General features: G+C 32.4%; 5 protein-coding genes across 5 annotated transcripts; 3 read left to right on the forward strand and 2 right to left on the reverse strand.

Moving 5' to 3' along the window:
• Window positions 1-2,007: 2,007 nt before the first annotated feature.
• SUT1 (Sut1p) lies at window positions 2,008-3,240 on the forward strand (the record flags this gene model as incomplete). Its single annotated transcript, XM_064861469.1, has 1 exon — window positions 2,008-3,240. One exon carries the CDS (start codon window positions 2,008-2,010, stop codon window positions 3,238-3,240), a length of 1,233 nt encoding a protein of 410 aa, XP_064717146.1.
• Window positions 3,241-3,361: 121 nt separating this feature from the next.
• On the reverse strand, window positions 3,362-4,117 carry YIP5 (Yip5p; the record flags this gene model as incomplete). Its single annotated transcript, XM_064861470.1, has 1 exon — window positions 3,362-4,117. The coding sequence occupies one exon, from the start codon at window positions 4,115-4,117 to the stop codon at window positions 3,362-3,364; it is 756 nt and encodes a 251-aa protein (XP_064717147.1).
• Window positions 4,118-4,736: 619 nt separating this feature from the next.
• Window positions 4,737-5,972, forward strand: SUA5 (threonylcarbamoyladenylate synthase; the record flags this gene model as incomplete). The annotated part of the gene is made up of 1 exon (XM_064861471.1): window positions 4,737-5,972. The coding sequence occupies one exon, from the start codon at window positions 4,737-4,739 to the stop codon at window positions 5,970-5,972; it is 1,236 nt and encodes a 411-aa protein (XP_064717148.1).
• Window positions 5,973-6,172: 200 nt separating this feature from the next.
• On the reverse strand, window positions 6,173-9,007 carry PMR1 (Ca(2+)/Mn(2+)-transporting P-type ATPase PMR1; the record flags this gene model as incomplete). Its single annotated transcript, XM_064861472.1, has 1 exon — window positions 6,173-9,007. The coding sequence occupies one exon, from the start codon at window positions 9,005-9,007 to the stop codon at window positions 6,173-6,175; it is 2,835 nt and encodes a 944-aa protein (XP_064717149.1).
• A 3,096-nt stretch (window positions 9,008-12,103) lies between these two features.
• Window positions 12,104-13,036, forward strand: PWA37_005013 (uncharacterized protein; the record flags this gene model as incomplete). Its single annotated transcript, XM_064861473.1, has 1 exon — window positions 12,104-13,036. One exon carries the CDS (start codon window positions 12,104-12,106, stop codon window positions 13,034-13,036), a length of 933 nt encoding a protein of 310 aa, XP_064717150.1.
• Between the last annotated feature and the right edge of the window lie 49 nt (window positions 13,037-13,085).

Below are 13,085 nucleotides of genomic sequence, written 5' to 3' on the forward strand. Positions count from 1 at the left end.
TTTAATAACCCTTTTGTTTGTATCTTATTATGTATTCATTATGTTTTCCCCATAGATAAATGAATTCCCAACCATATAATTCTAATTTCTCGATCTTCTTCACACAAACAAAAGAAGGAGATCTATATTTTTCCCACACCACAAACACGCAGATTTTTGAGGTTTTGTTTTTCGTGTTTATTTATTTACACCATCAAACGCGAAACATAGCAGACTCCGATCCAAAATGAACACAACTACAATCGCAATCGAAGGCATGAAAGTAAATACTGAACTATTCCCAGCTCCCATTTATATTAATCCACTCATAGAAAGGGAGTTTGAGATAGGTTCGAAGATATGTCAAGAAGAGTATATATATATGTGTAAGATATCAAGGCTTATTATAATTGCAAATAAAAAGAGAAGAAAAAAGCCAGAAAAGAAGAGAAAGGATACGTCCCTATGGGTGTATGTGTTATTGTGCATGATAACATCATCGTATCAGTCAATCATCCTCTCCCTTGTCCCCGTTCCTTCTTTTATGCTCTTATTTGTATAACTTCCAATATTTCTCTCTTACTGTTTTAAAATAAAAGACCTCTCTTTTTCCGCCATGCAAATGAAAAGAGAAAAAAAAAAAAAAGAAAATTGGCGGAGTCTGTCAGGCACACCCATACACCTCCGCTGATGACAACGCCCTCTTTTGTTGTTCTGTTTTTTTTTTTTTGTTGTTTTGTTCTCTTCGTCGAATCTCTACAAACTCCGGACTGCAGGAAAAAACCAGCCCTAAACGGCTTGGGAAAAACAGACATGTAAAAGGAAATATACAATATAACAGGTACATAGACGTATTTTGAAAGAGCAAAAAGGGGCAAAAGAGAGAGAGAGAAAAATAGAAAGGTTATGAGAAGAAGGCATATTAGGAAACTTGAATATTATTAGCTCCAAGGAGACACCTGTATCTGTGTATGGGAATGTAAGACAATTATTCTCTATCTCTACTCATCGCTACCACTATTGTATACATATCTGTGAGTGAGTGAGAGTGAGAGTGAGAGTGAGAGTGAGAGTGAAAGTGAAAGTGGGTGTGTAATTTCTGGCCTCACTTTTCATAACTGCTGCTGTCACCAGTTATATTCACTCCACACCACTTTTTTTTTTCTTTTCTTTCTTTTCTTTATTCCTCCTTGTTGGACAACCTTCCTAAACGTCCACCCAACCGGAAGATGAGTGACAACAAACACAAAAAAATAGAAAAAAAAAAAGCAGCCAAAAGCAAAACAAAGGAAAAAACAGAACAAAAGAAAAACAAAAGCAAAACAAAGGAAAAACAAAACAAAATAAAATAAATCGGTCTTTTTCTTTTTTTCTTTTCTTTTCTCTTTGTTTGTTATTTATTCCGATCTTTAAGATCACATAAAATGGAAAAAATATCTATAAATGGACATCGCGCACTCAAAAAATTTTTTTTTCTCTTTATTTCCTCGAAAGATTCAATATTCTTTCGCCTACCCACCTATATATATATATATATATATACATAAGTGTATACGACTAACTTGGTATTCTGTCTATTATATTTCCTTGTTCTATCTCCTTACACTTGTACCTTTGCTGCATATAAACATATTCGCATACACTTATATTCACACATTTATATCTCTTTACAAACTATTATTATAATCTATTACATCATAGATACAATACAAAAAAATAAAAGACACAAAAAAGAAGTGGTGTACTATTTTCTATTTCTATTTCTATTTCTTCTTTTTTCTTTCTTTTTTTTTTTTTAAACATATACTTATATTAATATTATAGAAAATTTATTTCTTCTCATCCTAATTTTGTTCTTTTCTAAGCTCTGCATATCTATTTACATTCAACCACATATTAATTGCATTTTCTTTCTTTCTTTCTTTCTTTCTTTTTATTTTTTTCATTTTTTTTGATTTGGTGCCTATTGAAAAAAATATTATGCTTTGATCTGATATTTTACTTATTTGTAATATACCATACTACATCATGACAACAAGTTTTTTATTAGATAACTCAGATAGAAATAGACCACCTCTATTGCTACCTTCTTTATCGTCATCACACAATTATAATAATATCCCCATTGGACCTATTGGCCCCATTGCCCCAATTATCACAACTACTTATGATAATACATCGTCTGTTATTAATACAGCTGTAACTAATATCAATATACTTACCGACAACATTAAAACGGATAATCCAATTGTTTCCAACAATCCATTGGATAATTTGGCAAGATTGGCAACTAACATACCAAGGTTGTCAATGACTAACGAGGGTTCCATCATAAATAAACCTGCCGATTCTAACAATACCACATCAACCTCTCCTTCAAATAATGGGATTCCCACTAACGCAACTACCACAACCACCAAAAGAAAAAAGAAAAGAACCAAAATACTGTCTAATGACGATATCCTTACTCCGCCACCAACCAAACCAGGTACACCATCAACATCAATAGATACCAATAATTCCTATTCTATGAACAACCACAATAATAATAATAGCAATAATGGTGTTGTCATGGCTTCTACAGGAAGAAACTCATATCCTTCTAAATATTATGAAAAATTGGCTGAACAACAAGGCACCTCATCGAAGAAACGCCAAAGAATTGGTCCAAGTTGCGATAAATGCCGTCTCAAAAAAATTAAGTGCAATGCATCCATAGAGATCATCCTAAAGGATTCAAGAATCGTGGGGATGTTTAATGAACATCTACATTATACCTTAACAGATCAAGATATTGAAATGTTCAATAAAAACTGGAGTCACCTATTTGGTGTCAAATTACCTTACACCATTTGTAATATACCAATAACAAAATCCAACAATAAATGTAATAATAACTCCTCTTTTTCTTCCTCCCCTTCTCCAACCGCCGCTGCAAGTGATGATAGCCCCAGTACTACTCAAGAACCCGAATATCAAGTCGTTGTTAAACACTTGGATAAACTAATAATTTTCCAGTCTTGCACATCATGTAATAAGAGGAAATATAAAAATTCCGAATCTGGTCCAACATCATGTAAGTTTGCAAGAGGGTTTTCACGTCCTGATATAAACCAATTCAACAAGATTAAAATCCATATGATATCACAAACCTCCTCTGCTTCCTCTTCAAACCCTTCCATGCATAAAAACATGCCAATTTACGACTTAACAATTAATGATTATCAAAATGCAGGCTTCCAATTGATACCATTGCAATAATAGACATTTAAATATAAGGTACACATACAGTTATAAATACACAGATATATATAAACAATAATATATAGATATTTATGTGTTGTGTATCTCTTGTGTCCTTTAACGATTATTACACTAAAGTTTATAAAACTAATTTAATTATAAACATTTTCAAAATTTGAATTGTTGCTATGAGTATCTTATTAGTGAAATCTAGTGTCCAAAGACTTTGTACCCAAAGAAAATGAATAATTTTTAATAAAACTAGTATAAAAAATAATAATGTTATACCATTTCTTATTATGAAACTTGTACCATTTGGTAAAAGATAGTTGATAAAATCTACAATAGGGAATAATACCAACCAATTGACATTACTATACCCGATAATACTCAAAACAGACACATATTTTATTGGCCCATTTGACTTTAACTTGTATGACATTAAAAAAGACCCTAACATATCAAATAATATAAATATCCATAACGTATGAAACATTAAATTAATATCCTTATTTGAATCATGTTCCATTTGAATCCCCTGGATTAATTGTACAGCTATTAATTCAAAAAATGTCTTAGTAACCATCTTCATTAACGCACATGACATAACTAACCAAGTAAACCCATAAAAATCCTCAATTTCATTTAAATCTTTATTCAAAATTGTCAATCTAACTCTCAAAAGAAATTCTGTGGAATGAAAATACTGACTATAATAGTTCAGTAATCCAGAATTTAAACCACTTCTATTAACCGTGGTAGTTCCATTCGTACTAAGCACTTGATTATTAACTGCATGCGCCTGTTCAAATGAATTTTCTAACAAATCCTCTTCATCATGAGGAATTGTAAAATCATCAACACCATCTAATCCATCATTTACATATGTAGACATTGTTCTGTTATTTCTGTATTTAATATTTAATTGCTATATATATATATATATATATATATATATTTATCAATGATACTTTTCTTCTTTCACTTTTGGTTTGACACTTAATACAAACCTATCAAAGGAGTATGCTTTACGCTTCCAACTGTATGTCTCGTTAGTAATACGTCTCACTATAAAAAAAGAATTTCCTCCTTTCAATAGCTTAATTTTTCTCGAAGACTCTTCTTTTTGATCTTATTTTCTTCCACTTCCCTGACCGTAAAAAATGAGATGTTACAAATAATGAACCATCCAAAAATTGAACGGGTGCATTTTTCTTGTAAATTGTTTTTTCATTTATTTTTTTTGGAAAAATTTAAATTTGATCGAATTTTTGCGATGCCGAAAACATAGTGAAAAGAATAAATATATGGTAAATTAGTAATACAGTTCTCACTCTCTCGACTAGTGAATGCATGATAAGTATATTTATTATGAATTTTAAATATTTATTTTCTAGATGAAATGAAGTTAAACAAAAGAGTGAATTACAATTAGCAATATTTTATATACCAGACTTCTTCTTTTTTTCTTTATATATTCTTATTATCTTTTTTTTTTTCTTTTTTGCATTTATATGATAAAAAGACTGCTGAACCGACTAATGCATACAAAAATACTAAAAGTTAATCCAAAATCAATTGAATTTTCAAAAGATTCATGGTTGACCGGATCCTTACCTAAAATAAAAGATAAATCTACAGAAGATGCTATCAATGAAGCTGCTAACATAATTAAAAATACAGATGATAATGTAGCATTCCCTACAGAAACCGTTTATGGGTTAGGGGGTTCCTCACTAAATGATAATTCTGTCAGTAATATATATAAAGCTAAAAATAGACCAAATGATAATCCGTTAATATCACATATATCCTCTATTGATCAATTGAATAGAAAAATATTTAATGATTACAAAAGTGGTCCGAATATAGATCCATTAAGAAATATTCCGAAAATATACCATGGTTTAATACAGAAATTATGGCCAGGTCCATTGACTATCCTTCTACATGTCCCTGAATCTTCTGCGTTGTCTAAGTTGACCACTGTGAATCAACCAACTTTTGCAGTCAGAATGCCTTCCGATCCTGTAGCTAGAGCTTTAATTGCAATCAGTGATACACCAATTGCTGCACCCTCTGCTAATGCTTCAACAAGGCCATCTCCAACAAAAGCACAACATGTATGGCATGATTTACATGGCAAGATACCTTTAATCCTAGATGGAGGATCATGTTCTGTGGGCGTGGAATCTACTGTTATTGATGGCTTATGTACCCCTCCTAAATTACTAAGACCAGGTGGTCTGACCTACGAAAATATTGTGTCTTTAGGTGGAGATGAATGGTCTGGCTGTCAAGTCGAGACACATGCAAAAAAAAATGAACATGTTAGAACTCCAGGAATGAAATATAAACATTATTCACCGTCTGCAAGTGTTATACTACTAATACCTACATCAAAACTCAATAATAACACCGATAAAGTTACCCTATTAGAAAAAATAATTAAAGATCACGGCAAAGGTTACAATAAAATTGCCATTCTGACTACTCAGCAATTAGATAACATAACTGATCAATCTGCTTGGTTTTCAAATGATCTTATTCAAACACATCAATTTATTATAAAGAGACTGGGTATCAAAGGTGAGGAGATTCAAGCAAACCTATTTTCTACACTAAGACAAGTAGATGAAGAAGATAATGTAGATTTAATTATTGTAGAAGGAATTAATGAAGATAACCAAGGGCTTGCAATAATGAATAGACTAGAAAAAGCCGCGGGGGGACATTGTTTACCGTTTTAAACTAGTACATATTATATATATATATATATATATATCTAATCTATTGCAAATAATTGAACGTGTCTCATTTCTTATTAAAGTATACATATAATTAGATTCTTTTTATATTTGATTTCATATGCGTATGAAGGATGTAAATTACAAAAGAGTATATAAACATAGAGATAATAAAAATATAGTTCATTTCTATATTTATTTTTCTAAACGACAGAATAGAAATATGACTCAGCTTGTTTTCTATAGTGATATTTTCTCAATTCATCAAAAATAAAAACAGAACTACTGATTGCCAATAAAAACACTAGATCCATTAAACTTAATGCTTCAGTCTTAAAGACATTCTGGAAAAATGGTATATAGATAGCACACATTTGACCTAACAAAGATAACCCGACTGCTAGATTGAACATTTTGTTAGTAAAAAAACCAACTTCAAAAATAGATTTGGTAGCGTGTCTACATGCTAAGGCATTAAACATATCAAAAAATACAAAACATGTGAAAGTCATTGTAGTGTCTCTTGCCGTTACTTTACCATCTTCTGCCATCTCTTTAACAAACACGTAGGTTGTACCAAAAATAATACATAATGCTGTACCAATTAATCTTTTTAAAACAATATTGGTTAAAATCTTTTCAGAACGCTTTCTAGGAGGCTTTTTCATTACTTCATGATCAACTGGTTCTACACCAAGCGATTGTGCTGGTGGACCATCCATCAATATATTGATCCAAAGAATTTGCATTGCATTCAAGGGGTTAGGTAGATTAAATGTTGTAGACAATGCAATCAAAGATAGAGCAGCCACGGATGTGGATAATTGAAAAGTTAAGAAGCTTTGGATATTATTGAATATACCTTTACCTTCTTCAATGGCTGTCAATATAGTGCTGAAATCATCATCTGTTAACACCATATCAGAGGCTTCTTTAGCAACATCTGTACCCATTTTACCCATAGAAACACCAATATCAGCCAATTTTAAAGCTGGGGCATCATTAACACCATCACCAGTCATAGCCACTATATCACCCCTCTTTCTCAATGCACGAACAATGCTCAATTTGTGTTCCGGTGTAGCCCTTGCAAAAACGTTTACATGATCTATAACATTAGCTAATTGGTCATCAGTCATTTCATCTAATTCTACACCTGATATAACAGATGATTTTGGATCAACAACAGGAATACCAATTTGCCTTGCAATATTAATTGCAGTATTAACAGAATCACCAGTAATCATAATAACATGAACACCACCTTGTAACAATTGTTCAATAGCTGGTTTTACAGTAGGTCTTGGAGGATCTTGCATACCAATCAACCCACTGAACACCAAATTGGAGATTATTTCTTCAGTCAATTTTTCTTCCTTATTCCCGTCTTTTAAAGTCAATTGAGCAAGTGCCAGGACACGTAAACCTTCTGAAGCTAAGGTGTTAGCACAATCCATTATAGTTTTTCTATCTTCCTCAGCTAACTTTTCGAATTTCCCATTCTCTTTAACATACATATTAGAACGTTCCAATATTCTTTCAAATGCACCTTTAACATAAATTGTAACTTTACCATTACTATCCATCATTTTTGTAACCATGAATTTTCTTTTTGAATTAAATGGAACTTCATCTAACTTTGTCATTGTGTTTCTAATGTCCTTCATTCCAAATGTTTGCAATTGCTCCAGTAAGGCAATATCGGTTGGATTACCCAAGTATTTCATATGCTCATTAGAAAATACTGCATTATTACACAAATTACCAATAATCAAAGTATTCTTAACATCTTCAGTCAAATAATTTTTCAAAGAGTTCTTATTTTTAATGACATTTAACATATTAGTTTTATTGGACATACTACCAAGACACCACATTTTGGAAATAGTCATATGATTGGACGTTAAGGTCCCTGTCTTATCTGAACAAATCACATTCACAGAACCTAAAGTCTCTACACTTGGTAACCTTCTAACAATGGCCTTTCTTCTAGCCATTCTTAATACACCAAGGGCCAAGGTAACGGTGACAATAATAGGCAAACCTTCTGGAATGGCAGCAACAGCTAAAGAAACTGAAATTTGGAACATTTCTAACCAAGAACGACCTTGCAGAATACCGATCAAACATATGAACCCAATAATCACAAAACTACAAAGAGACAAATCTTTACCTAATTTATCCATAGAATGTTGTAATGGAGTCTTTGGTTTTTCAATATTATTCATCATCTCAAAAACTGCGCCAAAAGAAGTATTTTTACCAGTGCCAACAACAATACCTTTACCATGCCCTTCTTTGACCAGAGTCCCCATGTATGCAATACATGTTCTATCGGCAACTGGAATAACGGAACCAGAATAAGATTCAGCTGAAATATGTTTGGCAGATTTATGCACTGGTTCCGTTTCACCAGTCAAACTGGATTCATCAATCGATAATTCATAAGTCTCAACTAATCTTACGTCAGCAGGGATTCTATCACCGATTCTGAAATGAACTAAATCTCCTGGAACTAATGTGGATGCTAAAGTCTTTGCTTCTTTACCAAACCTTACTAAATGGCACTCTTCTGGAACCAATTTATTCAAGGCTTCTAAAGATTTTTCGGATTTATATTCTTGAACAAAACCCACCGTTACAACAATCACAACTGCCAAAGTAATACTTACTGCATCGTCAAAGTTACCCATAAGCGCAGAAACAACAGCTGATCCAATTAATAGTAGGATTAGTCTATCCTCAATAAACGTTTCTAAAAACTTCTTGAACAAACTTTCATCTGATTCAGAAGTGACTTCATTGGCACCATAGATTGCTCTTCTTCGTTCCACATCATCCATCGATAACAACCCCTTTTGTAGATCAGTGTTCAATTTCTGAATAGTCTCTTGAATTGATAATGTACAATACTCTAAAGATGCATTGGGTTGTGATAATGCTTCGCTAGTAGCGTTTAACAAATCTAAATTATCTTCTGAAGGTTCTGATTCCTGTCCTCCATTATTAAAAAAACTTGTAAATGGATTATCACTCATTGTAGGAGTGGGTGCTTAATAATGACTATCTATATTAAGTCTTTTATGATTTAATATTATCTTAATGATCCAAATCAAAATGAAAAAAAAGTACTAGTGAAACGCTATACTTGTATATACGACGAAACTAGAAGAGAACACAACAGAAACAAGGACTTTGAAGATAAATGAACAGGTACGTTGATCCCTTTCTGAAGAAACTAGGTGAGACACTCAAGATAATTTAGTCTCTACCGGTATAGTATATCAGCAAGAACTTGCTGCTAACTGAGAATAACAATTAATACATGTTAATTGAAGATAAATATTATTCAAAAAGTTGGAATTTCAGTGCGAATTACATTTTATTTTTTGTCAATTTTTTTGTTTACTCAAATCACAATTTTCTTTTCTTTTTTTTTTTTTTTTTTTTTTTTCATCTTCAAATTTCGAAATTGCTATAAAATTTAAAAAAGAGATAAAACAATAGAAAAAGTGGCTTATTTTCTATTGTTTTAGACATAATTGTTCTATATATTATATAAAGCAATCAGAGATTCCATTAGTAATCCCTGAGTGAGCCCCTGTCCAATGCTGCAGGTGACAAAGTCTTAACACAACTCTTCACCTTTCCCCTCTTCATGTATAAGTGCCTCCTGCAAACAATTTTTTCAAAGGATCGTTTACTCGATGAATGTTCGAAGCAAAAAACAAAAACAAAAACAAAAAAATCATTTTTCAATAGCTTCGACCAATTTTATTCGAGACAAAAATCCTTTTATGTGGGATGTATGGGTGTAATCACGTGAACTTTTTACCAAGCAAATTTGTAGAAGAACAATATAGATATTTGGGCTAATCAGTAGTAGATACTTACTCGTAGAAGGAGAACTTCTTAAATTGTACTAAATATAATTTACAGTGTATTCTTCAACAAAAGCGATTCACATAGTATTATAAAGTGAACAAGATATTCCATTTGATATGTTGTAATATGAGATGGTGAGATTCTTTGTGTATTCCAGGGAAGCGCAAATAATTTTAATAGTTATTCAAATAATCGAGACAGTAATCAATTATAGGCGATAATATAATTACTAAACCGATCTTATATATTGAACGGCTTTTATCGAGCTAATATATTTGTTCGAAGTTACTTGACTTGTTACTTGCTTGTTGTTCTATTTATATTTATATATAATATATAAATTCTTTACAAGAAAAAGTTATGGAAGTTGGTTCTTTATCTTCAGAAAATATTGTCCTTTTATATGTTCTCTGGAGCTGGATCAATTATTCAGATTCGTACATTAACGAGCTTAGTGATCCAAACCCTAAAATTTATTACACTAATTCAGGTACACTAGTGAATTAGTAACTGTACCCCAATTCGCTAGTTATAATATTTGGGTGCACTACTGGTAAACAGCACAATTATTATGGCCATTAGTAATACATGTGTGACTTATTAAAACAATAGATAATTCCAGATTCATTCAGAATCGTATGTAATCTTGTTGGTGATGACTCCTCTATTATACAACATGATTTGTTGTAATATAATGTGGTCAGATTTTTTAGTATTATTTGGGGAAGTGCTAGAAATATCAAACGGATAATTTATTAATAATTGAGACCATAATTGATACAATCGGTAATGCAATTATTAATACGGTCTTATATATTAACGACTATACCGAGCTTATATAATTATGCTATTTGCTTATTGTATTCTGCGTTCGATGCTGGTTGATTGTTGCGTTGTTCTTCTATATATAATTGTTGGAAAATGAGAGTTTATTACTGCCATTTCCATAAGAATTATTTTTAATTAGTCTTTCTGTATATTATGTGGTGTACGAATATACCATAATATATGGAAAACCATTTTATTTTTCACCAAATATGTTTTTCAGAGATTTGAAGAGAAATAAAAAAAACTTTAAAAGAAAACTTAAAGTAAATAAAAGAATGTATACTGAATACACTATATAATAAGTATATACATGTATTTAGTACAAAACACAACAAGTATCTATAACTTAATAATGTCTTCCATTACCATGGATGCTAAGGGCTTCAAATTCCAACAATAATATATATAAATTATGTATAAGAGAGGAGTGACAGAAGATAGTTCCATCTACAGAAGATGTTATCCTTTTATATGTTTTTTGGAACTCGATCAACTATTCAACTTGATATATTGATGAATTAGTAATCCATATCTTTATTATTAGTTACAATAATATAATCGAAGATCATAGAACATTTAGGACAATAGATTATGGTGGCGCAGTAACAGAGATGTGTGAACACGCTGGACAAAACAGGTGGCAAATATATACTCTGTACACTAGGTGGCAAACGGACACGTTGTATTTAAAACACAATAGATAACCTTAAATTCAGATAGAATCTTACATAATCTTGATGATGTTACCTCTCTATTATACAACATGATTTGTTGTGGAATAGAATAGTTATAACCATCAAGATTACATAAGATCCTGAATGAATCTAGAACCAATTAGTGTATTAATAAGCCATACATGTGCTACAACATTAGATGCTGCATAATAAAAAGATTGGATTACATAAGATCTTGGTAAATCTAGAATTTACCTATTGTTTTATTAAGTCCCACGTGTATTACTAATCACCATGATTAGAGAATTGGGATGCAGTTCTAATCCAGTAGTGCACCTAAATTAATATAATAAATTTTAGGGTTTGAATCAGTCAAGTCATTAATGTAGTAATCTGAATAATCGATCGAGCTCCAGAAAACATATAAAAGGACAACGTTTTCAGGAGATAAAAGATCATCTTCCATAATCGTTTCTTGTAAATAATTTATATATTATGTATAAACAAAATAGAACAAGCAAGTAACAAATCAAGTAACTTCGAATAAGTACATTAGCTCGATATAAGCCGCTTAATATATAAGACCGTTTTAGTAATTATACTATCGACTATAGTTGATTACTGTCTCGATTATTTGAATTACTATTAATATTATTTGCGCTTCCCTGGAATACACAAAGAACTTCACCACACCATACTACAACAACTGGTAGCGTTTATTTCATCATGTCCTCGAATAATTTAAATATGAACGAATTTTTAGACGCTATTGATGCATCTACGGCTACAGAACATCATACCACCGCACCAACCACTACTCCTGCTCCAACTACTAACCTAACCGCTGACCCTACTTCTGCTCCTGCTCCAGTCCCATCCGATTCCAAATACTACAGTACTGCTCCAATGCGCTTCTCTGGTCGCTATGATTTATTTAAACTACCAGATTTCCTTGTTACTGTCGAAGCACAACTTTATGCTCGAAACCTCCAAACAGATGTGGATCGTATAGCTTTTTTTGGCCGAAACTTAACTGGACCCGCTGCTCAATGGTATGTCCAATGGATCCGTAATCATGACCAACATTCCTATGAACAATTCCTTGTGGATTTTAAAAATAAGTTTATTGGTATGATCGACCCTCATGCCATCCTCAATGCGTTCCAACGCTTGAAGGAAGCTACCGTTGGCATTGACGCTTATAATCAAAAGTTTTCACAACTATTAGCTTTGATGCCTTCAAACATTTGGACTCCCAAGGGAGAATTACTTTTTTATTATCGCGGTCTTACTCCTGATACTGCCCGTATGGTAGCTCTAGCTCGCCCTACCACTGTTGATGCTGCTATGGAAGCTGCCAGTGAAACAGTTTCCATCACCAACCGTTCATTTCCTACCTTCACCACCTATGATATGGATGGAGACATCCATATGACCGCTGCTCTTAACCCAGTCCCTATGGACTCTACTACTGATCATCATCCTCAAGTTGCTGCTGTTTATCGTTCACACGGAAGAGGGGGCAGAAAGGGAAATCACAAATCTTCCCAAGCAAACAAACAACCAATTAAGCGTCCCTCTCGTCAATATTGTATTGATCATGGTTTATGTTTCTATTGTTACAAGCCATTACACCGCTACAGTGACTGCCCTAACCGTAAGGCGAGCAGTCCCAAATGAAAAACAATTCTACAACAAAACCGTCACACTAGCTCCCATCGTGTCCGCT

The sequence above is a fragment of the Arxiozyma heterogenica genome (genome assembly GCF_036370985.1).
Source record: "Arxiozyma heterogenica strain weizmannii chromosome Unknown scaffold_7, whole genome shotgun sequence".
NCBI lineage: Eukaryota > Fungi > Ascomycota > Saccharomycetes > Saccharomycetales > Saccharomycetaceae > Arxiozyma > Arxiozyma heterogenica.